Source organism: Labrus mixtus, chromosome 7 (genome assembly GCF_963584025.1).
Source record: "Labrus mixtus chromosome 7, fLabMix1.1, whole genome shotgun sequence".
In the NCBI taxonomy this organism is placed as follows: Eukaryota; Metazoa; Chordata; class Actinopteri; order Labriformes; family Labridae; genus Labrus; species Labrus mixtus.
Genome location: NC_083618.1, coordinates 30562599 through 30588112, shown reverse-complemented (window position 1 = coordinate 30588112; position 25514 = coordinate 30562599). Strand labels below are relative to the sequence as shown.

Below are 25514 nucleotides of genomic sequence, written 5' to 3'. Positions count from 1 at the left end.
CCCAACTGGGGCACTGACTTTTGAATTTCGACCTCATGAAGTTGTTTTTCTTTTTTTTTCTTTTTTTAAAGATGTGTAATCGTGTGAAATATTTTCGCAGAGAGGCTACAATTTAAAAGGGTGAATATTGATTCATATAAAAACTATAAATACAATAAAATAAATCAGAATCAAAGAATGAAAAAAGGCAGTTATTAAAATAATTTTGAAGAATAGGGCCGAGGTCGGACTCAAACCCACAGCAGCTGTGACGAGGACCACAGCCTTTGTACGTGGGGCGCGCAACATAACTGCGAGGCTTTCAGCGCTCCCAATAATAGAAAAATGTACATTAAAGGGTAATTCTATACATTTGTATTCTTCCATCTCCTCCCAATACAACAGCAGTTTATGTTACAATAACATTTTTAGCGTTTTGTTTTCCTTTTTTGTCTTATTCAAATAAATTCCAAAGAATGATGTCCTTGGGCGAGGTATGGATTTCATAGTGTGAGTGCGCCCTGAGACAAAGTAGAGGAGGATGATTATTACAGACCATAGCAAATAAGCTTTACTGTTTTCTATCTTCAGCATAAGGTTGGAATAGTTCTTCATTAACAACAGAACAACCATCGAGTGCAAACAGTTTATTGACTCTAACGGACAAACGCATCCCGTCTTTACTGAGAAAAATAGTCCGTTTTTTTCCATCGAGTACTTTCAATGCTTCGGCCTGCACCAGTTTTCAGGTGCTTGTTTGAAAAATAAAAAAGCCTGAATAACAGAGCGTTAACACTCTGTATTTATTTACAAAGTTAGAGGGACAACATTTTATACAGTTAAGCAGTCAAAGCAAGAACAAGAACAAATACTGACAACTGGGTTCCCACACAGTTTAAAAAGCTGCCGTCCCTTTAAGAAGTCTGGAATATCTTTAATTGTATGAAATTAACAGATATAAACTTTTACCCTGTTAAAACCCGATCGGGCTCTGATCGCTGACTTCACTGTAGCAGAGGAAGAGCTGAAGATTTCTCTCCACAGGAAGTCAAATATACTCTTTAGGCAACTGTTTTAGGTTTCTGTAAACTTTCAGTTTAAAGATGTGTAGAGAGTGAGATGATAAAGGTATCTTACTATCTGATCATTAAGGAAACATGTTGAAGTGCTGGCTTCTCTGACAACAATGCAGCAGCCAGTATGTCCTCCTCCTAACTTTAGATTCTGCTCCTGAATGATCTGGATTTGTTTGGACCAGAGAAGGTAGACGCTTTTAAGGCGACCCCCCTCACACAGCCGTTTTGGATGCCCCTCGGTTTGTCAGATATGAGAGCAGTTATCAGGTCAACAGGTGTTGCAGCGATGGAAGCGGGCAAGAGAAGTGGTTCAGATAGAAGTGATTGTACCCGACCTAAAAAGCCTCTGCATGTTTCTAATAAGCTCCACGAGCAGAAACGTGCTCAAACTAGGATCAATATTGGAGATGCTTTTGAAAAATGGAGAGAGGTTAGAACACAGAAAGGTTTACAGACCCATGCAGAGCTGGATAAACACTGAAGCTTCAGAGTCCACCACATGGTGACCTGAGTGAGCATGGACTCTAGAGAGGGGGGGGGAGGCAGCTCTCTATGATGTTTAGAATTTAGACTGCAGTACCCATTTTAAACACTAGGTGTCAGAGTTGTATATTGGCCTTTTAAGATTATATTACTTGAAATATTTGGAAGGTTTAGAAAAGACATCTGATGACACGACTTAAAGGTTTTGTAAGAGTGGATATGACCTCTGCGAGTTTATCAAGAAAAAAAAAAAAAAAGTTGAAGCCTTAAAAAAGTAAAAGCACTGAGTCAGCATGAATGAAATTGGTTTTGTGTATTTTTCCAGACATGTAGGAACCCTGCAGCTCAGTTAGTGCGTTTTCAGTTTGTCTCCAAACAGCGTCATAAAGAGTCCGAACAGGAATCCCCCCGTGAGGATGATCAGGGTGCTGGATATGGGGCCAAAGGACAGGAGCGCTCCCACCACGTAGCAGAGCAGCAGCAGCAGGATCGTCCTGTAGCTGGCCAGCGACCGCAGACTCAGCCTCGGCTGTCTGTTCCTCTCCAACGTCCGCCGGGACATCGGGCTGTGCTTCAGTTTCACTGACGAATCCTGTTCAGCCAAGTAGTGACGACCCAGCCGACCCAGGAAGTCTGGACGGGAGCAGAGCGCGTTCATGTGTGCTCCGAACTGTAGGGGGCGACAGAGGACATTAACGTTTGAGCTGAGAGAGACATGAGTAGTTTTAACATCAGACATGACCCAGAGGAAATGCAAACATCTGAATCAGCTGAACTGGACTTTAAAGAGTTAACCCTCACTATATCACTGAAAATCAGAGTCTTGTGTGCAGCAGGCGTGTCCCTCACTTAGACCGTAACACAAGTAAGTTGTGGTCGTGACCGGGGATTAAAAATCAAACTACAAATGAATTGAAGTGATTTGTTCTTTTAGAAAGAGGAGTTTTCCTTCTAATCACAGATATGAGGTGACAAAGAAGCTGATCCGTTTTGGTGTTGACTAGGGCTGGTTAAAAATATCAATAATAATATAATTATTATTTTCCCAATTCAATATCGATTCATTGAAATCCTGAGATTGTTTTTTTCCCGTTGTAATGACACCCCTCTCCACTAGGGGGCACTGTGGGTGCTGTGAATTCAGGTCAGGCACAATTTTGCACTTTATATCATACTGTACTTTCATGTTTTATTCTTTGTTTATTAAAGAAAAAAATAAAATACTTTTTTGAGTCAGTTTGTTTTAAACCTTAACAAACACATAATTATTTAACAAATATAAGAAGCGAGTCGAAGTTGAATCGAATGGTGAGGTTGTTGACAATACCCAGCACTAGTGTTGACCAGTCTTGATTTAGAATCCAGAGTCTGCCCAGTCTGAGACCAAGACAAGCCCAGGTAAAAATGCTTTAGATTCAAGTCAAGAGACATTTAAAAAGTGGTCTCAAGACCGGTCTTTAGACTACCACCTGATGTCCCTGACGCCCTGCCACCACCATCAGACTGTATCGTCCCCACAACCACCATTCATGCACGGCCTGCTCCAACCTGAAGCAGGAAGTGTGGACAACAGGAACAAAGGAGAAATCCTGTCTGCAAATTATCCAATATGCTCTTTTGTAAAGCGTCTCGAGATAACACTTGTGATGAATTGCCGATATACAAATACTGATTGATTGATTGATTGACTGATCTCGAGGACTACAACACTCCTCATCCGTCTCTGTGTCCAGCAGCTCGTCTGTAACAGGTTTAGTCTTCTGTTTGTTATTAATCTGATCCAGCAGCAAACAGAAGTTTGATTTAACGTCTCGGTGGATAAACCAGAGAATGAGCAGATGACTCACCCGCTCATTCACCAGAGAGGAGATCTTGTAGAAGAGCCTGACCAGCAGGGCGTTCTCGTAGCTCCTAATGGGCTGGAGCTCCGGGTCTCCTTGATAGTGAAGGTCGAACCTGCGCAGTCCACTTATGATCTGCACAAAAAGCCAAAAACAGACACAGCGTCAGGGTTTTTTCTGTTTGCAGCCTCGCCCTCACCGTTAATGAACACCCTGCTCCGCCTGTACTGACCTGCATCCGGCCCAGGTCGGTCAGAATGAGTCCGTTCTCTCCCTGGATGCAGTCTGGAAGCTGCTTGGAGTTTCCGTCGTCTTGTGAGGAGCTCAGGTTGGATATGAGCTGAGACAGCTGCCCCTGGTTCAGCTACAAACACACAAACAGACAATCAATCACATGGAAAATCCTCAAAATGTGCTTTAAGTGAACATCACATGTATCACATTTCATCACAGTTAGGGCCTGTGCCCAGAGACGGTTTGCAGCGATCAATTCTGATGTAGTTCAGCGTTTTCCTGAGCATTAAAATGCCCTCGCCATCCGTTGTTTTTTGTCCCTGCACTCTCAGTTTATAACACTCCAACTTGGAGAACAGCAACTTGCTCTTCAATGTCACTTCTCCCTCAACAGCAAATCAAAATCAAGAAGGGGCGGGGCTTCTGATATCAGCTTTGTCTACAACAATGGCGGAGGAGCCACACACGTCTTTTGAAGGGAACAGTTTCCAGGTGTGAGCAGTTTTTCTGCTGCTGATGTGAGGACACGACTCCTCTACATCGTTTTCTTGATGATATCTAATGGATTAATGAGGAAGCAGAAGTTAACTTTCGTAACCTAGCAACAGTAAGTGTTGGTGAGAAGCGCTCTGAGAAGGAGGTTGTGGACGCTGCCGGCCCTAAACATGCAGAAATATAAAACTGCATTGAAAACATTTGTTTTCTTAAAGACATTTGAGTCCTAACAGAATGCATCCAATCACAGATTTTCCTCCAGGACTCCCACGAGGTCAAGATTTGTGGTTCTGAGAGAAACATGGACAGCTATTGGATGGATCGCCCTGAAGATTGTCTCAGACATTCATGGCAGTTTGGGTAAATTATATTCACTCTGATAAAAGACAAAATACTGTAAAGGTTAATAACTCTTGTTGGAAATAAAAAATGAAATTTTTAGTTATCTGACCTTGAAGATTTGACACAGGTTCTCTAGAGCTCTTTCCAGGAACTCGTGGGTCTTTTTCAGACATTCCCCGCTCTCCTCGTGCTCGGCCCCGGTGAACGTGTTGTTGTGGTCAGCAGGGCCCATCCCGAACCAGGACAGGAAAGAGTTGTTGGCCGCCATCTCGTTGGAGTGATCTGAAATCCTCTTGGCTGTTTGTCTGGCCTGTGCAATTATTTGTATCAACTTCATGACCTGCAAAAACAGATTTAAAAAAAAATTAGCAACACTCCCCGCCGTGTGGCGATGACCTGTGAACGATTTTTCACGAATCTGTGAAAAATCTAATGGAGAAACTTACCGCTCCCCTGAGCTCGGTGCCAAACATCTGCTTGTACTGGCAGTCCTGTCCCTCCAACGCATACACATGGCTCTTCACCCTGAACACCACATCTGTCATCACTCGTTGCCGTGACGACAGGAAGCTACCTCCTTGGCTCGGCGTCAGGTAGCCGCGTGGTTGTCGATGGTGGAGGACGTGCTCTGGCTCCAGAAACAGCTGTTCTCCTGGTCGGAGAGACTTTGTTTAGTTTTTTTTTTTTAACATATAAACCGTTAAATCCGGTTTATAAGATGCACTACTTACACAACAGTGCGACCCATATACCAGTGTGTGTGTGTGTGTGTGTGTGTGTGTGTGTGTGTGTGTGTGTGTGTGTGTGTGTGTGTGTGTGTGTGTGTGTGTGTCTGTCTTCACCTTTCTGGATCATCTCGGCCAGGTTGGGCTGAGCGAACACTTTGGCCACCCTGAAGACCATCAGAGCGTTTTTGGCGTTAACGAGGTCCGTCCTCACCGTTCTGTTCAGAAACACCTGGAAGAGCTTCGTGTACATGAGCAGGTTCTCCTGAACAAACGACTCCCTGAGGAGGAACACGAGAGTGTCAGAACCAAACTAACTGAAATAACATCTGAACTCTGTTTCATCAACTTTGTATCTAAATGAGCAGGACTCTTTAAAAATACTTTAAGACTATTTCACAAAGCTTTAAATTAAATCCTGAGTTAAAGCCGTCGGGCAGAGATGTCAGTCTCACCATTTGTCAGGCACAGTTCTGGATTGGTCCACCTGAGGATTCGTCTTCTCTCCTGTGTATCTCCAGGGTTGGATGTAGCTCAGCCACGTCTCCAACACCTACACAAAGAGATAATGATTCCATTTTAAGAATGAAATAAGTGCTGAAACAAGTCTGTCTACAGCTTTAAAGAGGAAATAATCATCCTGTTAGAAGGCATGAATCTAATTATCTTTCTCCATATCACAGTCACAAAACGTGTTGTTATCTGTTCTCAAAGTGCGTCTTGAAATGGGGAAAAGGAGTTTCAGGTACGCTGCTCCTGCAGGATGATCTGTGTCTGGGGGAGCTGGTCTCTTTCAATCATTTTAAAAGTAGATTGAAGGTGTGTGAGGAAGACGCTTCAGGTTGTAGATACTTTGACTTATGACTTTGTGCTCTGTGACTCAGGACGTGTTAAACTGTGTTTGTAATTACTCTGTGTTTTATGTCTGTAACTCTTTGTTGTGCTGCTGCCCCCTCATGGCCAGGACACTCTTGCAAATGAGATTCTTAATCTCAATGAGGTACTCCTGGTTAAATACATTTAAAATAAAATACAAATAAAATATCACAGGCTGCTTGTGGCATCAACTGAGAAAGTAAAACCAAGACTCGCTGGTCACATTACTAACATCGCTCTGTGCTCGAGTACACCTGCCTATGTACATAACCCGATCCAGCAGGGGGCAGTATGCACACAGTTGGTTTGCAAATCTGATAAAAAGCAGAAAGAAGTAACCATGGCGACCACTCGTGGGCTGAGTCCATCCTGCTAACTGTGGTTTTTTTTTGTTATATCTGAGATGTCAATAAAGACCCTCTTCCTAAGTCTAAATCTACCGTGCAACTCAGGATGAAACAGGCCTGTGACAGTTTTTGAAGCGACATGAGACGTTTAGAATCACGTAATGTAGCGGTCAACTTCCTAGTTTGAGCACGATTACTTTCATGATCTCCCACAGACAGTACTGGAGTAAACTTGAATCGTGCCCTTGACCTCCTCCTCAAGCAGACTCTGTACGTTTGTGTTCACACTGATCAAATGAACCGGACTTATGGGTCAAGTGTACTCGGATCCGGGCCCGGGTCCCTAATGTGAAACCGCCCTAAAATCCCTCCTGCTGAAGAGAAAAAGACAAAAACAAGGAACCAAACTAAAAGCTTTATCTGCTATTAGAGTAACACAGTTAAGACTCCACAGGTAACAAACACAGAAGGTTCATGTGAATTCATCTCAGCTGGGACCCACCGCTCTGAAAGATGCATCAAGAGGCCAGTGTCCGAAGCAGTGCTGGAGGAACAGGTAGAGTTTCTGCTGTACGAACCGCTGCACCACCACTCTGCAGGCAGGAGGAGAAAAAAAACACAGTTTGTTTTTCGCTTCTGATTCGCTAGGATTGTTATTCTAAGTGTCTTAAAGTCAAAGTCAAAGTCAACTTTATTGTCAATTTCAAAATATGCCAGACATACAGTGGAATCGAAATTTCGTTTGTCTCCGTCCCGCGGTGCAATACAACCAAAATAAGGTAAAACAGATCAAATAAAATGAGGTAAAAATAAGATAAATAATATTTACAGTAATAAATTCTAAATTGTGCAAAAGGTACAAAATGGTAAATAAAATAAAATAAAATTTAAAGAAAAAGTAAACTTGTGCAATGTGCAGTAAACTGATTGTACTTTTGAAAAGTTAGCTTCAAAACTTCCCAGAAAGGATCCCTGCAGAGACGAGAAACAGACCCTACATCTGTCGCTTAAAGCAGCCAGACTCCATTAAGAAAAACACAGATTTAACCTGCATGAGGGATGCACCGCTGCCTTGACTGTTATTCTGTGATTTGAAAGGCTGGAAGCTATGAAAACAAGATGTTAACATCTCTTTCTGCTTGAGTCAAATCATTTGTCATGATAAGGATGCTCTGTAGGGACCATTTCTGTAACATTGTAAGACACAAATGAGGATCAGTGGCAACACCTTGATCGCACGGATTATTTTGCAGCTAGAGTTGCCGTCTAAAGAAATCACAAAAATGCCAAAGCATTTTGTACCGGTCAGCCATTTACAACCATGTAGGAAAAACTGGGGCCAAGGTTCTAAAACAACACCATTAATCTCTGTGTATGACAACGAACACCCTGCATCATGTATCAGAAGTCGTCTCTGACCTCTTGAACTCCTCCAGCGGGCTGGTGTGCGTGTGCGAGTGGGCCGAGGGCGAGGACGACAGCTGCTCGGGCTTCAGGCTGTTGGAGAAGGCGTGCAGGTGTTTGACCAGGAGACGCACCACCAGCACGTGCTCCTCTGTCGGGCTGAAGGGTTCCTGAAAAAACAACATGTCACAAGGTGCTACACGCGTGCATCACACACACGTACCGCGCCGATTCAAAAAGGCAGCCAATCATAGTGCATCCCAGTCCAAAAGCAGCAGAACAACCACCAAAAGGCTCAGAGCGTTTTTTTCTTTATGCAGAGTACGGAGGTCTCACACCATGAATGTTTATCATGTTAACGGTTACAGAGACGGAGCCGCTAAGTGTCAGGCTCTGCAGGGTTCAGTTTCTCAAAGTTAGCACTCATGGCTCTGTGTACAGCTGATTCATAACTCTCAGTATGCTTCTTTTATCATTCCAACTCAGCTCAGCAGGGATACTTCCTTTATATTGATCATGATGACAGCATTTATTTTATAAATCACAAGTTCTGGTTGCAAAACTTTACAGACACTAACTTGATATATAAAGCTCTACAAAGAACACCTGATGTAACGTCTAGGGCCCGACCGAAGTGGCATTTTTTGGGGGGCTGTTATCAATATTTAGGATAGAAAAAAATCCAATACCAATATACTGTATTTGCTGATATCTTTCCTAAATCAATGTTCAATCTGTAAAAATAGATAGCTGATGATATACATATTTATTGTACTGATCCCTAAAATGCAGTTATCAAACAGTACAGTATAATGAAGACAAGATGGTCACTCAACGGAGCATGTACATACATCTCCGCTTAACACTCTGGAGAGTGATGTTTGTTGTAATCCATATAGCGCCCTCTGCTGGTGAAAGATAACTGCTACTGAAATACAATGATACTCAAAGGAAATCATATTTGACTAGTAAATAAATCTAGTAATATCGGCGCATATCTGCGATAAAATAGCCGATACAGGTAGTCACAACTTGGATTTCTGAAAGTAAGAATATGAAATTACATTAAAAAAATTACACAAAAGGGAAGGTGGGACCTCAGTGCTCCAAAGAGTGCTTATAGCAAAGCCACACACACACACACACCCACACACCCACACACCCACACACACACACACACTTAATTTAATCTAAGATGATCAATGATCGATTTTAATATGCAATGATTTTGTTTAATGTCATGGAGAATCAAAGTAGAGCAGTGTGAGTAGAACATTTATTTAAACATGTAAGAGAACAAAGCAGAGCAGACAAAGCATGCCTTTCTAAACACACAACAGCAACCACAACCAAAGCAGCAAAACATCTGCTCCAAAACACCAAAGCTTCATTCCCGGATTACGTTTCCTGTCAAGGATACTTCTCTGCAGAAATTCACAGTTAAAGGTCAGACGGGAGGGCTCATACAGGAAGCTGAAGAGGACGACTTCAGGCAGAAATAAAAGCAACAGGACTGATTATCAGAGGAGAGGCTCAATGCTCAGTCTGCTGTTTCTAAGGAGCAGACTCTTTAGGGAAATGAAGACACTTAAACTGAGCCAGCAGTCATGAGACACCTAGGTCACAGAGTCTCTCTGATCCCTTACATGTGTTTAAAATCAGACCATCATTAAAGGCCAAACACTATATTTAAGTCTGAATTTACACCTTATGGTTGTATGAGACAAACTTCAGTGCATCCAGATTCACGGCTCTCTTCTACCTTTATAACAGGCGCCTGTTTTTATAGCAGGATGTAAACTTAAAGCTTCAGCATGAGACTGGGGGGGGGGGGTGGAGTCTCACCGTGTTTGTCAACATGAGAGAAGTATCCTTGACTCTGATTAATCTGACTGAGGTTTACCTCCAGGAGGCCCCAGAGGGGCGGGGGTGAATGAAAAGGTAAAAGTACTTGGTAGGTGTGGAGGGTCCCAGAGCCTGGTGGGGCGTGGGGTTGGCACGGCATGCTGGACATACTGAGGCGGTACTGCAGCAGCGCCAGCTGTTCACCCGTAACCACCAGGAGGGAGAGGAAGACGAGGGAGAGGATGGACGATGACGAAAGGTGAAGGAGAAGGAGGTGGAAGAGTGAAGAGAGAGGAAGGGGAATCAGGGAAGGTGAGGAAGAGGAGGAAGGAAAGAAAAAGGGTAGCAGGAGGAAGGTTTATATGAGAACAGGAGAAAAAAGGAAGCAGCAAAAAGGAGAGTGCAACCAGACAGAAACATTTGACCAAAAAAACATTGAAGAAGAAAAGAGCAGACAACAGGAGAGGAGACAAACAAAAAGAACATGTTGACTGTGGGAACATAACGCTTTGACTGCAGGGGGTGACGCAGACTCCCGTCTAACAGAGTTACATGACAGTAGAGATGGGAATCATTTCTTAGAATATCAAACTGGCTGTTTGCTAAAGGATTAAAAAAATATATAACTCTCCATATTAACATGAAAGTATGTTTACTCAGGATGAGTATCTCTGCTGTCATTCTGGGAGGTTTGTTCCAGGCTCATAAATCTTATCAACACAGTTTAATGAGCGCCGTCATCTCAGCGTCCTCACTCATCAGCCACTAAAGAAACAGCTGACAGTGAAAAGATTGAACTAATTTCAGTGTAAACTTGCTAACAGAGATATCATCTAAAACAGGAGGAACTGGGAGGGTAATTCCAGGTTCCAGAGAGACTCTGTGACGGCCAGAAAATACAGTTTTTTATCAGGATATAAGAACATCTTTAAGTCATTCCCATCTCTAATGTTTCACATCTTTAACAGAGTGAACTCCAAACTGTAAGATTTTTTTTTGTTTTACTTTTTGCCTGTAAAACTGTAAAAATCCCCAATTTAAAGGGAGGCAGAACAAACAGGAAATGTTTTTTTTCAGGGTCAGGAAATCTTATCTTCATTTAACCGATGACATTTCTCTGTAACACCGTCTCTTAACAGCACGCGGGCGCTATGTATCACGTAGCATCACGCATGGTCCCACACTTACTGTCCACACTGCATCCTTTAAATATTGAATTCTCTGCTCTGTAAATTTCAGTATCTCCCCCGCAAAGAGTATGAACATGTGGTGCTTTTATTTTGAAGGTGGACAAACCGATGTGTGGTGCTTAATATCACAACACACATAGGCTCGTCTATAAACGGCTCGCAGTATACAGAGGAAAATAGAAATGGGGCGTTGGTGGAAAAATGACTTGCGGGAACTCAGGACACTCTGATAGAATTCAGCTGATTTCGAGACGCGTGCTGTTAGGACAGGCTGTTAGATATTTAAGTAGTAAAATCTGTTCTGTAGTAGTTTGAAAATCTCTCGTTTAGTTTGAGTTGTCTGAACTTCAATCTTACAGTTTAAATTCACTCTTTAACACGACGGACACAGAACAAAAATGATAACCAAACACAGTTAATACACTTTAAAAGGGAGAGCATTTAGTAAAGGAGAGGTGAACCAAAGTAACGTTGATTATGCAGGACAACAGGAAGTGTATTACACATGAAGTTAAAGGGCTATTTCACAGTTTCCTCATGCAGAATCACGGAGCAGTAATGACTCGTCTGAAACGTAAACAGCTCAATCTGAAAGCTGATTTATAAACACAGTAGAAAATAACCAGAGGATGGATGATGGACAAAAACATGGAGAAAATAACCATCATCATATTAGGGAAAGAAACCAGGGCTGCCAGCATTAACGAGTTAATCACGATTAATCTCATGCTATTTTGTCCCTTCAGGCTCTCCGTAGATACTCGTCCTCAGTGTCTCCCTGTAGTCTCAGTGATGTAAAAGAAGAACACTGCTGCATCTTTGAATGTCTCATTTCACTTTAACAAACTCTCAGACAGCTCAGCTGACGAGTCCAAAGTCATATCCACCTTATGACATCACACATTGACCTTATGACATCACACATTGACCTTTGTTACCGTTCCTTTGAGCTGTTTGACCTCAGTTTGGGATCCATAACCACTTCCTGTTTCTGTGCTTAACTTCATGTCCTGACTTTCTCTCTACCAGAAGCTCTTTACTTAATTTCAAAATAAAAGCACACAGCAAGTAAAGTACTCTCAGCTTAAGACAGGACAAACATTCAAAATAAAAGCCCAACAAACTTTTATTTTTAAATGCAAAATAATGGAATTTCAAGCATGCGATTAATCGTGATTAAAAAGATGAATAGTTTGACAGCCCTCAAAGAAACACAACCTTTCAGTTGAATCTTATATAGACATTAATCACTTCAGTGCTTTAGTTTGAAAACGGGCCACAGACAACAGTACTGCACCACAAAGATGAGGAAACTGTGTTCTACATCTCAGCATCACACCAACCATGCAATCTATAGCTTAGCTGAAGCTGTGTGTATAAACTGAGGGCTTTACAGATCACACTGTATGTTCTGTGCAGGCTCAACACCAGCATAAAGTCTCACTGTGATTCCTTTGGATGGTCGGACAATGTAACCATGATTCAATATTACATTCATATTTTGTAGTGTCATACAGGAAGTTGAATTTCTGCTAACGAGGAGAGTTTAAGTTCTGCAGTTCTAATGCTTTCTGTTGGACAGGCAGGAGCCAAACATCGGCAACTAGCGTATGTTAGCTTGCAGCAGTAAACGTACACGCTACGTCCTGCAGTGAGTGTGGCGATGAGCCCAGGAGGAGGGGCCCAGTTTGAATGTTGGGTTTACAAGCGGCAACGAACATTACTACTGATACTACCTTTAAATGCATAAACCAAAATAATGTAGTCGACACATCACATCCATCACCTGCAGATTTCTGTTCACATGCTGATTTTTTAACATGTGTGAGGCATTCACTGAGGTTCTACTAAAAACTGATATACTGATGCTTATCTAGGAGGGCAAAAATGTTGCATGATCCAAAAGCATCAGCAGCCGACCAGAGAGCAACATTTCTACAGACTGGAACCATGCAGTTGAATACTTCTCATCATATTTTGTCTAAAGGTTCTTGTAATCTTAAAGTCACTACTCAAAGGGCAGCAGTAGAGAGCATTTCTGCACGAGGATCTTTGACGTTAAAATGATTGTGGATCCTTGCATTGAGATTTGTGCAACCTCCACAGAGTCACCAGAAGCCTTCACCGTGATGTGACTTTATGTTGGTGTTTAAGGTGCGTTACACAGTGTGTCACAGGGAAACAATCAGCTGGTGTTATGGACGTGCAGCATGCAAAAGACGAGGAAAGCAGCAAAGGCATTTCTACCAGGAACACATGCAGGATTCCTTAGTACAGAAGCGTCTCTCTGCATGTGCTATATACTCTAAGCAGTATCTTATAAACAAATATCTCAATAATATCACAGGAGAGTGATGCTTCTTAAGGTGGGAACAGAAGTGTGTGTGCTGTGTATTCACACTGCAAGCTACTCAAGAGAACTTGGAGCTTCAGGCCTTGTCCACATGTAGGCTGTTTTTTTAAGAACAGAGGTTTTCCTCCATTTTTTAAAATAAGCCCGTCTACACACACTGAATTCTCAAAAAACATCTTCATCCACATGAAAACACATTGTTCTGGCTGTCCTGAACACGCCAAGTCAACAACAATGTCCTCGACATGAGAACATTTTCTCGCCATTCCTCTTGTCATAGTGTTGTATGAAGCAGCAGTGACCTCTGTAGACCAATCAGGCGTCTCTGCTCATCAACATAGTGGGAGAGTAACTGTGTATGTATGTGTGAGCGTGTAAAAAGTACAGTTAGCAACGTTAGCACCAGCGCTAGTTTGGTTACGTCGGCCATCGCACTAATCTCATGTCAACAAAAGTGACAGCGTCGCACGATGACGTCAAACGGAGGAGAAACCGGCGCACAGCGTGACGAGACAAGAACAACACTCTGTTTCCCCGTCTACACAGAAACACCTTCAACTGAGTTTCTGAACATCTTCACTCTGGAAGGAGTTTTAAAGAAGGTGAGTTTACAGTGACCTAAACGAACAGATAAAGCTATGTTTTCAAAAATACCCGCCTACGTGTGGACGAGGCCTCAGTCTGAAAACACTTCAATGTTCTGCACAACACTCCTGATGGTTAATGAACATGTAGCTGCCTGCAGTGTGAACACAATCACACGTGAGTTTTCTTTCTAAACATGGAGAATGCATCTTTCACTCTTTGTTTTCTGTCTTCTTTGTATTTATGAGCCACAGAAGCTGGTTCTTCATAAAACAACAAATGGGAAACAAAGTTAAAGAGTAGAACCTCTTAACAGTGAAACAAGGGATGGGAGAGAGATGTGGGGAGGGGGGGGTGTGATCACAGTGGGTGGGTGGGGGGTTGTGGTCAGCCAGCCGTGCGGTGCTGCAGCGTAAAGAACAGGTGAGGGGAGTATTTCTCTTACCTTCACTTGAGGAGACTGCAGCTTCTGGTACATTTCCAGGGAGTAGTGGTGGAGCCAGATCTCCACAAACATCTTCAGAAAACACACATTCTGACGTCAATATAAACAAACTAAATACTTTATCTGTTAAAAAGATATACAACAGATTTGTATATCATCCAAAATATATCAGGGTTACTGCACACTTCTTATATTAAATTTAAGGCTTTCTAAGAAGAACGAATACTCTTTTTGCACCGTGTTGCGTCAGTGCTTCTCTGATTCATGCTGGACTCAGCTGCTTTGATTACCTTTAAAAGCGTGTTTGCATATCCTTCAAGTTGCCTCGTAACCATTGTTTGACAAACATTCCCTGATTTTCATCTTAAAATTCCTGACTTTTTGATTCTGTGTCCTACCTGTAAGAGTGTTTCAGACCTCCAGATCTCCTGGGCCGAGGGGTCTGCGTTGACTGACGGCTGATGGAATATGTGATGCTTGAGGAGACTGGGACTGTGGACGCCATAACCAGCAAAAGAAACACTGGAGGACCTGTGGAACAGGATTTTGTTCATCGATACGTTTGTTTAGGTAAATACAAACCTAATCTTTAAGTTGTGATATGAGAATCTTCAGGCAGATTTATTAAACCTGTCTTAATACCTTGGAGAAGGTGCAGTGACTGATCCTCTGGAGTCCAAGAACGGGGATGGGGGAACATTTCCTTCACTGGGGAGGAAGTATTTGAGGTAGGTGTCCACGAGCACAAAGTAGGCGCTGTCAGTGGAGCTCCCATGATAACCCTGAGGGTGGATCTGAAAACAGAGAGAGAGGGGGATTGGGCTCATTCTTCAGAAAACAGTCGGCAAACACTCAACATGAGTTCATGGTCGTTACAAATATAAAAGGACAGGAATGAGCAATGGATTCTGTATAACCACTGAAAGAACTCAACAGCATTAAAATAAATATATCATCTGCAAAACACAAAATTCTGTTTTCAGCATTCAGACTGTCGTTTAATAGAACTGTCCCTGTGATGTCTCGCCTTCACTTTGAATGTCATGGAGGTGTAATACGGGGACAAAGTGATCCCTCCTCTGTATCGACTTCAAAAGGAAGTAACAGAGATGTTACAGGGGCGAGGTGTGATTGGTTGAGCCAGCGCGGGAGCACAGTGCTGTGTGTATGTGTGGAGGATTCAACGTCTTGTTTTATGTTGTGTTTGTATGCTCTCTGTCAGGGGCAAATTCCCCCTAGAGGTAATAAAGGTTTGATTCATTCATTATGATGTTATAGAATTGCACTCTGAAAACGGCTAACCCCCCACAATGATCAAAGAGGACTAAACTAGGACGATGGCTGCAGGTAAACTCACCTTTGGCGTGATGAGACAGTAGGCAAAGTTGAACATGAAGAATTCAAAAGGATCTGAAGAACGTTTAGGAACAATCAAACATCACAGCTGTGGTAAATTGTACACTTTTCAAAGTAGTTTTGTTCAAGCAGAAACTGAGAAATCATGCTACATATCCTCAGCTTCCAGCACTCTAACATGAAGAGATCATTTTTTTACTGGATATATCCTGATACTCTTATTTGCTTCATAACTATCCTGTGTGTTAAAGAGATTAGTCGGGCAGACCTGTTGATGAGCTGTGGGAAGTAGACATTAATTTCCATCAATGATTAATCAAAGACCAAGTTTTAAATGTATGTGTTATTAAAAGTTATCAATAGCACAACTGATCAGTCAGATTTGGTCACATAGACTTGTCATGACAGGTAAGAGAACAGAGTTAATATAAATAAAAAATACTGAGTCAAACACACACTGAACATGTTTAACAAAGTGTTAAACAGAATAACCATTAACTGTGAAGCTTTTATAAGTACTACACCACGTGTACACTGAGTCATCACGGGGAAGCCTTCACAGAGAAGCTACACAGATCAGTGTTTGTGTTTGGAAGGATACTGAGAGCAAGGTTCAGCGACAGCAGACCAGACAGGGGGAACTGCAGCTTGTTGTGGAAAAGGGGGCAGTCTGGGAGAACTCCCTCCTGGATGCAGGCCTTCACAGGACCCTGAGAGACACACAAAGACGAAGATTAAAAATCTAATTTTAAACTAAGAAGTAGGCAGAGATGGATACTCATCCAATGAGATACTTCAGACTGTCATAGTAGAATCAAACATGGCGCTCGCTCTAGAATAATTGCAAGAGTGAAAGGAAGCAGAAACACCCAGAGTGCACTAATATCTACAGAAAGCAGTGAGGAACAGACATGATCTTACCGGGAGATAATTGACGGGTACTTCATATTTATACTCTTCTGCTTGTAGTTTATACACGAGCTTCATCATCGGCCCACTGAAAAACAAAATCAGATAAGAAGATTATAATTTGTTACGGGGGTTTTGATTTATGTGAGCACACGTTTCCACTGTGATCGTTCAGACGGGCTGTAAGCACCTCGGGTTCAGAAACTCCATTACGATGTTGTACTCATGGTTCCGTGGATGAAGAAGCCGCAGGTTCCAGCCAGCGATGATGCCGTCCAGACTGCCAAACACACATTCCACCAGCCAGGGGAAGATCAAGTGCAGCTCCTGAAAGCACACATACACTCAGTTAAACGTTCAGAGTTTTATGGGAGACACTTCTAACGGCCAGCAGTGACAAACAATCTGAGCTGCGCTGAAATCACATTATATCCAGCTAGTATCTCACCTCAAAGAGAATTTACGTCTGAACCATTGGCTGCATATTCATTAGAACAATGTGTCTCTGTCTCCTTCTGTTGTATAAAAGTGAAGCCAAAACCCGGCTCATGACGGGCGCTGACATATCGCACTGGTGATGTCATTTTGAGCCAAAACATATGCAGAAGGAAGCGGGCTGAGGCGCCAATAGCCTAGTGGTTAGTACATGCTTCCAATGTATATAGGCTATAGAGGCTATAGTCCTCCAAACGGGTTCAAATCCGACCTGTGGTTCCTTTCATTCCTGCGCTTCATTCACACGCTCTCTCCGATCAACTGTCCTTCCACTCTAATAATCAAAAAAATCACATCTCCAACTCACATCAAGCCCTGAATAAGTTTAAGATTCTTCATGAGCCGGTTTTTAAACTCACAGCCGTTGACTCTAGTAATGCCTGTAGCTGCTGTGAGAAAAACTAACATCAGGAGTGGTTTCACACGACTTTCTAGATATTTGGGACTCTCAACAAATGGGAGTCTAGGTTGAAAATCCATTTTGTTCTCCATTATCTTGTTTTCAGAAACAGGTGAATCCCCTTCCCCTCCTGAAAGTTGGATCTCTGGACTTGGTGTGACCATCTTCTTCTTGTGTTTCTAACCGTTACGCCAAGGCTACAAAAGAGCTGTGATTAGTGTGTTTGCATTTTGAGAAGGGTTTCAAGCTTGTGTGAAATATTCAGCTGCCAATCAAAATAATCTTATGTAAGAAAATGGGAGATTTATTAAGGTCATAAAAGTCTGATTATAAATATAATTTTGGAAAAATACTAAGATGCCCCAAACAATTCATGTCAGCTTGAAGTGTCTGAATATTTCTGCTCAACTGAGCCACATTTTGATTGATCTGTAAGTTGAAAGTTGTCGATCCAAAGACTGATTTGTTCTACATTTTAAGTTTTGACTTTAGACTGGTTTCTGGTTACACCACCAGGAGTATTTGCACACAGTGCCAGTAAAGGATTATTTTATGGGACTGAAGCTGTTTGCAAAGTTTGGGTGATTTTCCTGATGGACACTCACAGACAGAAATGACAACTTAAACTTAGTTATTGTCATTAAAAGGAAAAAGCAGAAACGGAGACATCAAGGAAGTGAATCTAGTTAACAGAGTCAGCAGAGGGAGACTACTGCAGTTTATTTGATATCAGTGCAGTGTGTGTCTGTTGTCTGCTCTGGTTAGATTAGATTGGATTACAAAACTTTATTGATCCCCAGCAAGGAAACTCAAAGCGCCTTTCACTGTCGTATCGCTCTGAAGTCTCTGACCACAGAGTCTCACTGTCCCGACAGACACAGATTCACTTGCTGGTCTCGCCTAATCCAAATGGATTTTGTTCAACAATCCACCTCAGAATGTCTTCTCAAGTATTTAGGCTCACAGTTTGGTCTGTCTGTGTTCAGGCACAGCACTATGGTGCCCTGGAAACACCCTCCCCCTCCCCCCTCAGCGGTGTTGTGTTGGTGAAATCCACCCACAGCCGTTACATTACACCAGTTTGTAATCAAGAACTGTGTTGGGTCTGTCAATAACATGAAGAGTGATTACTAAAAGTAATCAGCTCTGCCCGCACACAAGAATCTGGTGCTCTGAAGTTGCTGACCGGAGTCTTTGGTACATTGAAGACACTGACACATCAGAGTACAACGCCCCTCACACATGTCCTGTGAATCTGCTGCACAACAATCCTCCTTTGTTTCACCTACTGAAGCTACAACAGCTGCTCTCAAACAGGACTGGGCTATTTCTGAGCACAAATATCTCTAACACACACTGTAAGTGCATTTCTAATTATCCATAATGACATGATGTGAACACAACAAAAACCTGGAAGGAGCAACTAGAATATCACAGTAAATGTTTGTGACACAGTGCACATCTCCTCCAATGAGCAAAGATTAAATCACAGTGTAAAGTACAAAGTCCCCTCAAAGAGAAAGTAAAGACTCAAAGTGAAACTCAGAGGTCAAAGTACGAGCAGCTGTCTCTGCGTGTCACAAGCACTTCACATGAAAGGTTAGGTCAGACTGCTGGATCCAGCAAGAGACAAGCAGCTGATCCAGTCTGTAATGTGGTGTGATGATGGCGTACAAATCCAACAGGATATGTTTTCAAATATCTCCAACTAAGAAGCTTGTCCAAACAAAATGTGGTGACTAAAGAGAACTTACACAGTTACTTACTCATCACAGTGATCAGTCATTTCAGTAAATATGGCTGTAAAAGAAAATTGAAAAGGAAAGTATTTTGGGGAGATGTAGCCGTACCTTTGCGGGATACTCTTCGATAATCTTCACCAGATCTTGGCATCGTTGGAGGAGCGGTTTGGTGGTTGAATCAGTTTTAAGATTGGCCTGAATCAACAACAAGAAGACATGAATTAACATTTTTCACATACCTGTAAACCCTTTTCTCCACACTGTGTGACTGCTTCCTTTCTGTATTTGGATACTTATGTTCCTTTTGATGTCGCATAGTATGATAAATACACTTCACCATGTTTCTCTTACACTAATGTGTGTCTCTGCTGTGAGTATACCTGTTAAATAAAACTGATTCTGCAGAGTTTTAAAAAGGACAAAAGGAGAGTAGATATTCAGTCATCTTGTAGGATACTCACCAGAAGGAAACTGGGCTGTTGAAGTGTTGGAGCAGCCATGAAGGAGTTTTAAAGTTGATTTCTCTCTATGTACAGATCCAACCTGAACGATGTAAACACAGAAAAAAAACATTTTAAATGAGTTTCCGTTAGTTTGAAACGGAAAGTAGCCTAGCTGCTTTGTTAGCTCCTCTAACAGAGAACAAACTTGACCTACTGATGCTAACTAATGCTGTGGACACAGGTTGATATCTGTATTTACAGGTAATCCGATAACAATGTGGCTCATTCAGCCGGCAGAGAGTCACAGTCAGTGAACCATGAGAGGCTAACTAGCAACATGCTAACAGACTTAGCCGGAAAAGAGACTCAAACTGACGGAAATTCCCGCCGTCCTCTATAAACATGAACCGTTAACACTGAGTAAAGTTACACAGAGTAAAGTTAACATCTCGTTACCTTCGCTGCTGGTGATATTTCTATATTTCCACTACTTTCCAATCAAGTGCGTTTCCATTAGTGTAGTTCAAACACGACCGAGCGTGCAGCAGCCGTTGACGTCTTCTTCGTTGGTGGTTTCGTCGCTCGTCGTGTTGTTGCTCATTACCGCCACCTTCTGGCGTTATCCTCCAATCTGCACTGTGTGCTCCTCAGTAATAAGTAAATAAATGTATGTACACTTTTCACTGACAAAGGTCACAACGTGCTTTACAGCAACAACATACATATAATAAAAAATAGGAACAAATTATAGTTCATAGACCGACATGTTTTATTTATGTTTTACATTTATATTTACTTTTTATTTTTATTAATATTATTGGGGTTTTTTGATAATTTAACCACTTGTTTGTATTTCTTTTCCTGCTCTTACCTTCTTATTGCTGTTATCTTTTGATTTGCTTTTATCTCTTTTAGTTTCTTACATCTTTTTAAATCTTTGCTCCTCTTGGTCTCAGCTCGTGTTGTTGGGTTCTTATGATGGTTCTTGTGATGGTTCTTATGATGGTTCTTGTGATGGTTCTTATGATGGTTCTTGTGATGGTTCTTGTGATGGTTCTTGTGATGTTCTTATGATGGTTCTTGTGATGGTTCTTGTGATGTTCTTATGATGGTTCTTATGATGGTTCTTGTGATGGTTCTTGTGATGGTTCTTGTGATGGTTCTTATGATGGTTCTTGTGATGGTTCTTATGATGGTTCTTGTGATGGTTCTTGTGATGGTTCTTGTGATGGTTCTTATGATGGTTCTTGTGATGGTTCTTGTGATGGTCGGGTTATATATGTCTGTTGGGTATCGTGCACTTTGGGTTCTTTTCTGTTGAATTGTATTTAATTATTTTTAGTATTTTGTATTTGTTATGTTCTTGCTGTTGTTTCTGTTCTTCTGTGTTTGGTTTAGTTTGTTCTTGTTTTTGCTGTTTGTCAAAGCACTTTGTAAACCTGTGTTTTTAAAAGGTGCTATAGAAATAAAGTTATTATTATTATTATTATTATGAAATCCTGTTATGACCAGGAGCAATAATTGTCACATTAAAACATGGATCAGTAGGTAGACTGGGTGGAAATGATTACCCAAAGGCCTGTCTAAAGAACAAGATGGGCAGGGAATTCCAAAGGATTGGTGCTATAGCCGTAGACGCAGAGTGTGTCTGACCGACAGCAGGTTAGGGTGTTGGACCTTAGGGAACGGGTTGGTGAATACAGGTGAATGACCTCTGACAAATATCCTGGGGCCTGACCGTGAAAGCCTCAAAAAGTGACGGTGTGAATTTAAAAGCCTCAGGGAGCCGCTGCAGAGGTTTCAGTGTGGGAGTGTGGGACTTATCTTGCACAAATAAACAAACCCTGGAGTGTTTAATCTTTTTTATTTGACATCACTTGGTGGCTTTTTCTCACAGTTTGATACAAATTCATCACTCTTGATCTCAGAAGCTTCTTAGAGTTTCATATAAACAGTCAGAAAATGAACTCATTTCTAGAATATAAAGAAAGAAAACTATCAAAAATAGAGTTCTTTAATATACACTGGTGTAACAATAATAATAATAATAATAATAATAATAATAACTAGTTACATGGCAGTTTTAATCAAAGCTATACATCATATGTTTCTTCAAGCAGGCTCCATGTGTGCGTTCTCCACTGAGGCATGAATACATTATTTTATCTGTGTTAATGAGTATTACACTTCAGAACCAGCATAAATAAATGTTATTAATAAACAGTTAAATGTGTAGCAGTACAATGGGCAAACACTCTTCATGTTTAGTCTTAATTTACGGTGTAAATAAATACAGAGAGAGTTAGTATGAATCTGTCTGCATTGTGTGTGAGATCCTGATACACGTTCGTCTTTGTGGCGGTCCATTATTCGCAGTTTTACAAGGAATCTAATGTCATGTATCTGCTGCTGTTGTTCAGATGCAGCACTCTCACCAGACTGTATAATATGTAACTCTGACACCTAGTGTTTAAAATGGGTACTGCAGTCCAATTTCTAAACATCATAGAGAGCTGTCTCCCCCCCCCCCCCCCCCCCCTCCTCTCTAGAGTCGATGCTCTCACAGGTCACCATGTGGTGGACTCTGAAGCTTCAGTGTTTATCCAGCTCTGCATGCAGCTCTGGGGCGTCCGAAACGGCCGTGTGGGGGGTCGCCTTAAAAGCGCCTACCTTCTCTGGTCCAAACAAATCCAGAGCATTCAGGAGCAGAATCTAAAGTTAGAAGGAGGACATACTGGCTGCTGCATTGTTGTCAGAGAAGCCAGCACTTCAACATGTTTCCTTAATGATCAGATAGTAAGATACCTTTATCATCTCACTCTCTACACAGCTCACTGATTGGACCTTTAGGCTAACGGGAAGGCGTAAATGTTAGAACCAGTGTTGGTACAAGTGGGTCATCTGATAAAATCACGTAACATTATCCTGGTTTTATCTAGATAAAATCTCCAGTTTGTGTTGTTCAAAACTTTTTACTTTTTAAGAATTGGGATAACTCATGAAAATAAATTCTGGATGATTCAGATCCCTGTGGAGCAGTGGTTCTCAACTGGTGGGTTGGGGCCAAAAAGTGGGTCTAAAAATGGTTTCAGTGGGTCGCAAATGTGTCGGAAAGTCTCTGAGGTCCAAACTGCTCTATGTTTTATTAGATAAATCTGATTGGTTGAAGAATATCAGACATTTGGGGGCTGTAATTTCTCATCAAGATGTTGGTGGTGGGTCCTGGGGTTATAACAGTTGAGAACCACTGTCATAAAGAGCTGGATTCAGACTGGATTATGGAGTATAATTTAAGAAAACAATACAATTTCTCAAACAATACAACATATTTTCAAGGTTTTCAAGACATTTTTATAATCTATTTTACACGACAATGACAGAGAAGATTAGGTAGACATCAGGGCTGAAGGATTCTGTCTCTTTAACATCAATATTAAAAGTTAAATATCTAATTCAAAGTTAACTGTGAGGATCTTTCAGGTTGTGTGAATGTTGGCGCCCCCTGTGGACAAAGCATGTAGTGTGATAATCTGGATTTAGTAATCCTCTCGACTCTGCATCTGGATCAGGTTCAATAAATGAGCTGGATTACACGATCCGAGGTAGATCACCAGCTCCAGATCGTTCCTATCCACATCAAACCGTTTGATGCGAACATGCTCGTCTGAATCTTAAAGTTACAGAAAACATTTTTTAATTCTAATCTAATCTAAACCATGTCCTAAACAATAAAGATTATTGGTATTAAAATAAATTCAAAATTTGCTCTATCTACATTTCTTGAGTTCTGCTTTGTCGTATTGTGAAAATATTGAGCACAGAGATAAACTAATGTCTCTGTGATTCTCTGTCAGTCTTTAAAGGGTTAATACGGGGGGTGTCACTTTACAAGGCGGCGTTATTTGCTGAAAAAGCAAACAGTCTGAAATCTTTCATTGTCCTCTGTTGTACAGGACCTGTCAGTCTTTTTTTTTTTTATTCCTCAGGAGACTAAAGAGGAACCTCAGGAGGGTTGTTCCTCCTCACCCGGGCTTTCCTGCTCTCCTGCTTCAGCTTCAGAGTGCGCAGTTTCTGCTGCCGCCGCTTCTCTCGGTACCACAGCTGCTCGCAGTACTCGTCCACGCTCAGACTGTTGGTCCCCACCATCTGCAGGTCTTTGTAGCTCCTCAGAGGAAGCTGCTGAGGATGCTGGGGCAGCCACGAGTTCCTGTGTCCGGGCAGGAGAGCAGGGGAAGGATGAGAAGAACCCGCCCGGCCCAGAAACCCAGCGGCCCCCACTCCGGCTGGTCCGATGTGTGCGAGGGCCACGTGCTGGTTTGGGCTGTGGTTCTGCTGGAAGCGGGTTGGATTGAGGCTGTTGTTGGAGATGATGTGAACGCGGTATCGGGCCAGGACCTGGCTGTAGGAGTGTTCGCGGCTGAAGCAGGTGTAGAGGCCCGAGTCAGAGAGCTCCAGGCGCTGAACCAGCAGCCCGCGCCTCATGTGGATGGAGCGGTGGTCATCGCTGAGCTAAGAGACGGAGAGAGGGAAAACACAGATAAGAAGTCAGTTCAGTCTCTCTAAATTCACCTGCAGAATATCCATCAGACTCACATTGTTCAAGCTGCAGTGTTCAACCTTCAATTCAACATACATCCATTAAATATTGCTCGCATAGTTCTACAACTCTACAATTCAGTTATCAGACTCTTTCATCCAAAGCGACGTACATCAGAGAGTAAGAACAACACAAGCAAGGATCTAGAAAAAAGGGAACAATGTCAGTAAGAGCAAACGATCAGCTTTGAGTCTGATTGGACACACAGGTGCTGACAGGAAGTGACCAGAGGCAAAGCACAACATTGAGGGCAGTTCTTGAGAGCTCTAATCAGTATAGAAACCATCTTATAAGTCGTCGTTATCAAACAAAAACCATCGTCATTACCATCATCATCATCAATAATATGGAGACCATCATCATTAAGTTAGTAGGTATTCATGAAAGAGCTGGGTCTTTAGCTTTTTCTTAAAGGTGCAGAGGGACTCTGCAGATCACATGGAGTTTGGAAGTTCATTCCACCACCACAGATCTTTGTTTCTGAGTATAAAGGTGCAACAATCAGACAAGAAGGTGGACACACACTTTGTCCTTTCTATCTTCAGCTGACACCCAGTGGTGATTCTAGAGTCTGTTGGGGCCCTATGCCAAAATCAATTGGGGGCCCTCTAACCAGCGTTCATCACCACTACATCTGTCTTAGTGTTCTGACGCTAACTGTTTCTCTTTCTCTCTCCTGTAGATGGATAATTCCTCTTCATTTTTCTTTGTTGACTTTCATTGAAAAACTTGGGCAAAGGGCAAAGACAGTGAGTGCTATCAGACGGGGCCCACTTAGGGAGGTTTCCTACTTTCATTGCAAAATTTGCACATTTCAGGCCACTGCTTTAATATAAGTTTGTGAGCCCTCAGGGGCCCCAAGCAGGTGCCTTGCCTGTTAACAAGCAGCGCCTCTGCTGACACCTGCAGCACATCCTCTCCTATGACTTATTTTAACTGTAATCTAAATTGTTTCTGTAAAGCACTGTGGGTTTCCCCTTGTGCATGAAGGTCTGCCCTTTCACAACAAAGATTTGTCCGTACCAATCCCTCAGTTAGACACAGTCTCTTTGTTTGTGAGTGTTAGCTATCAGACGAGAAATTAAAATATTCTTTTAAAAGAAACAATATAACTGTCTGATGTTTTCAGGATCATTCATTAAGACAGTGCTCGACGTACCTCTTTGGTTTCTTGTGTGCGGCTGAGAGTCTGCTGCTGGCTCTCCGCGTGCTGCACCGTCCACCTGACCTCGGCCTGCGGCGACCGAGGAAGACACTCCAGGAAGGTAGAATTCCCCTCCACGCCGTACACCGACTTCACCTCCACAGAGTCTAAATCTGAAAGAGCAACAGAGGGTAAAATAATCAATAAA

General features: G+C 42.1%; 2 protein-coding genes across 6 annotated transcripts in view; both read right to left on the bottom strand.

Moving 5' to 3' along the window:
* Positions 1-611: 611 nt before the first annotated feature.
* Positions 612-20171, bottom strand: smpd4 (sphingomyelin phosphodiesterase 4). 3 transcript variants are annotated; one of them, XM_061041570.1, is made up of 20 exons: positions 20022-20171; positions 19584-19666; positions 19231-19317; positions 16676-16812; positions 16498-16573; positions 16178-16286; positions 15578-15630; positions 14863-15014; positions 14619-14751; positions 14221-14292; positions 9706-9843; positions 7818-7972; positions 6901-6991; positions 5631-5728; positions 5293-5456; positions 4897-5102; positions 4560-4790; positions 3612-3743; positions 3386-3514; positions 612-2208 (listed from the first exon to the last, which is right to left on the bottom strand). In XM_061041570.1, exons 2-20 carry the CDS (start codon positions 19620-19622, stop codon positions 1888-1890), a joined length of 2523 nt encoding a protein of 840 aa, XP_060897553.1. In that variant the 5' UTR covers positions 19623-19666; positions 20022-20171; the 3' UTR covers positions 612-1887. The 3 variants fall into 3 exon arrangements, with proteins under 3 accessions (XP_060897553.1, XP_060897554.1, XP_060897555.1); XM_061041571.1 differs by having other exon boundaries at positions 9754-9843; XM_061041572.1 differs by lacking the exon at positions 9706-9843.
* Positions 20172-21412: 1241 nt separating this feature from the next.
* Positions 21413-25514, bottom strand: part of si:dkey-49n23.1 (semaphorin-3D) — an 89627-nt gene continuing 85525 nt past the window's right edge. For 2 of the 3 annotated variants that reach the window (XM_061041573.1, XM_061041574.1), the window contains exons 17-18: positions 25322-25479; positions 21413-24074 (exon numbers count right to left, since the gene is read on the bottom strand). In XM_061041573.1, coding sequence (XP_060897556.1) covers positions 23556-24074; positions 25322-25479 — 677 coding nt within the window. In that variant the 3' untranslated portion in view covers positions 21413-23555. The remainder of the gene's footprint in view (positions 24075-25321; positions 25480-25514) is intronic. The other variant, XR_009673770.1, reaches the window with a different exon arrangement.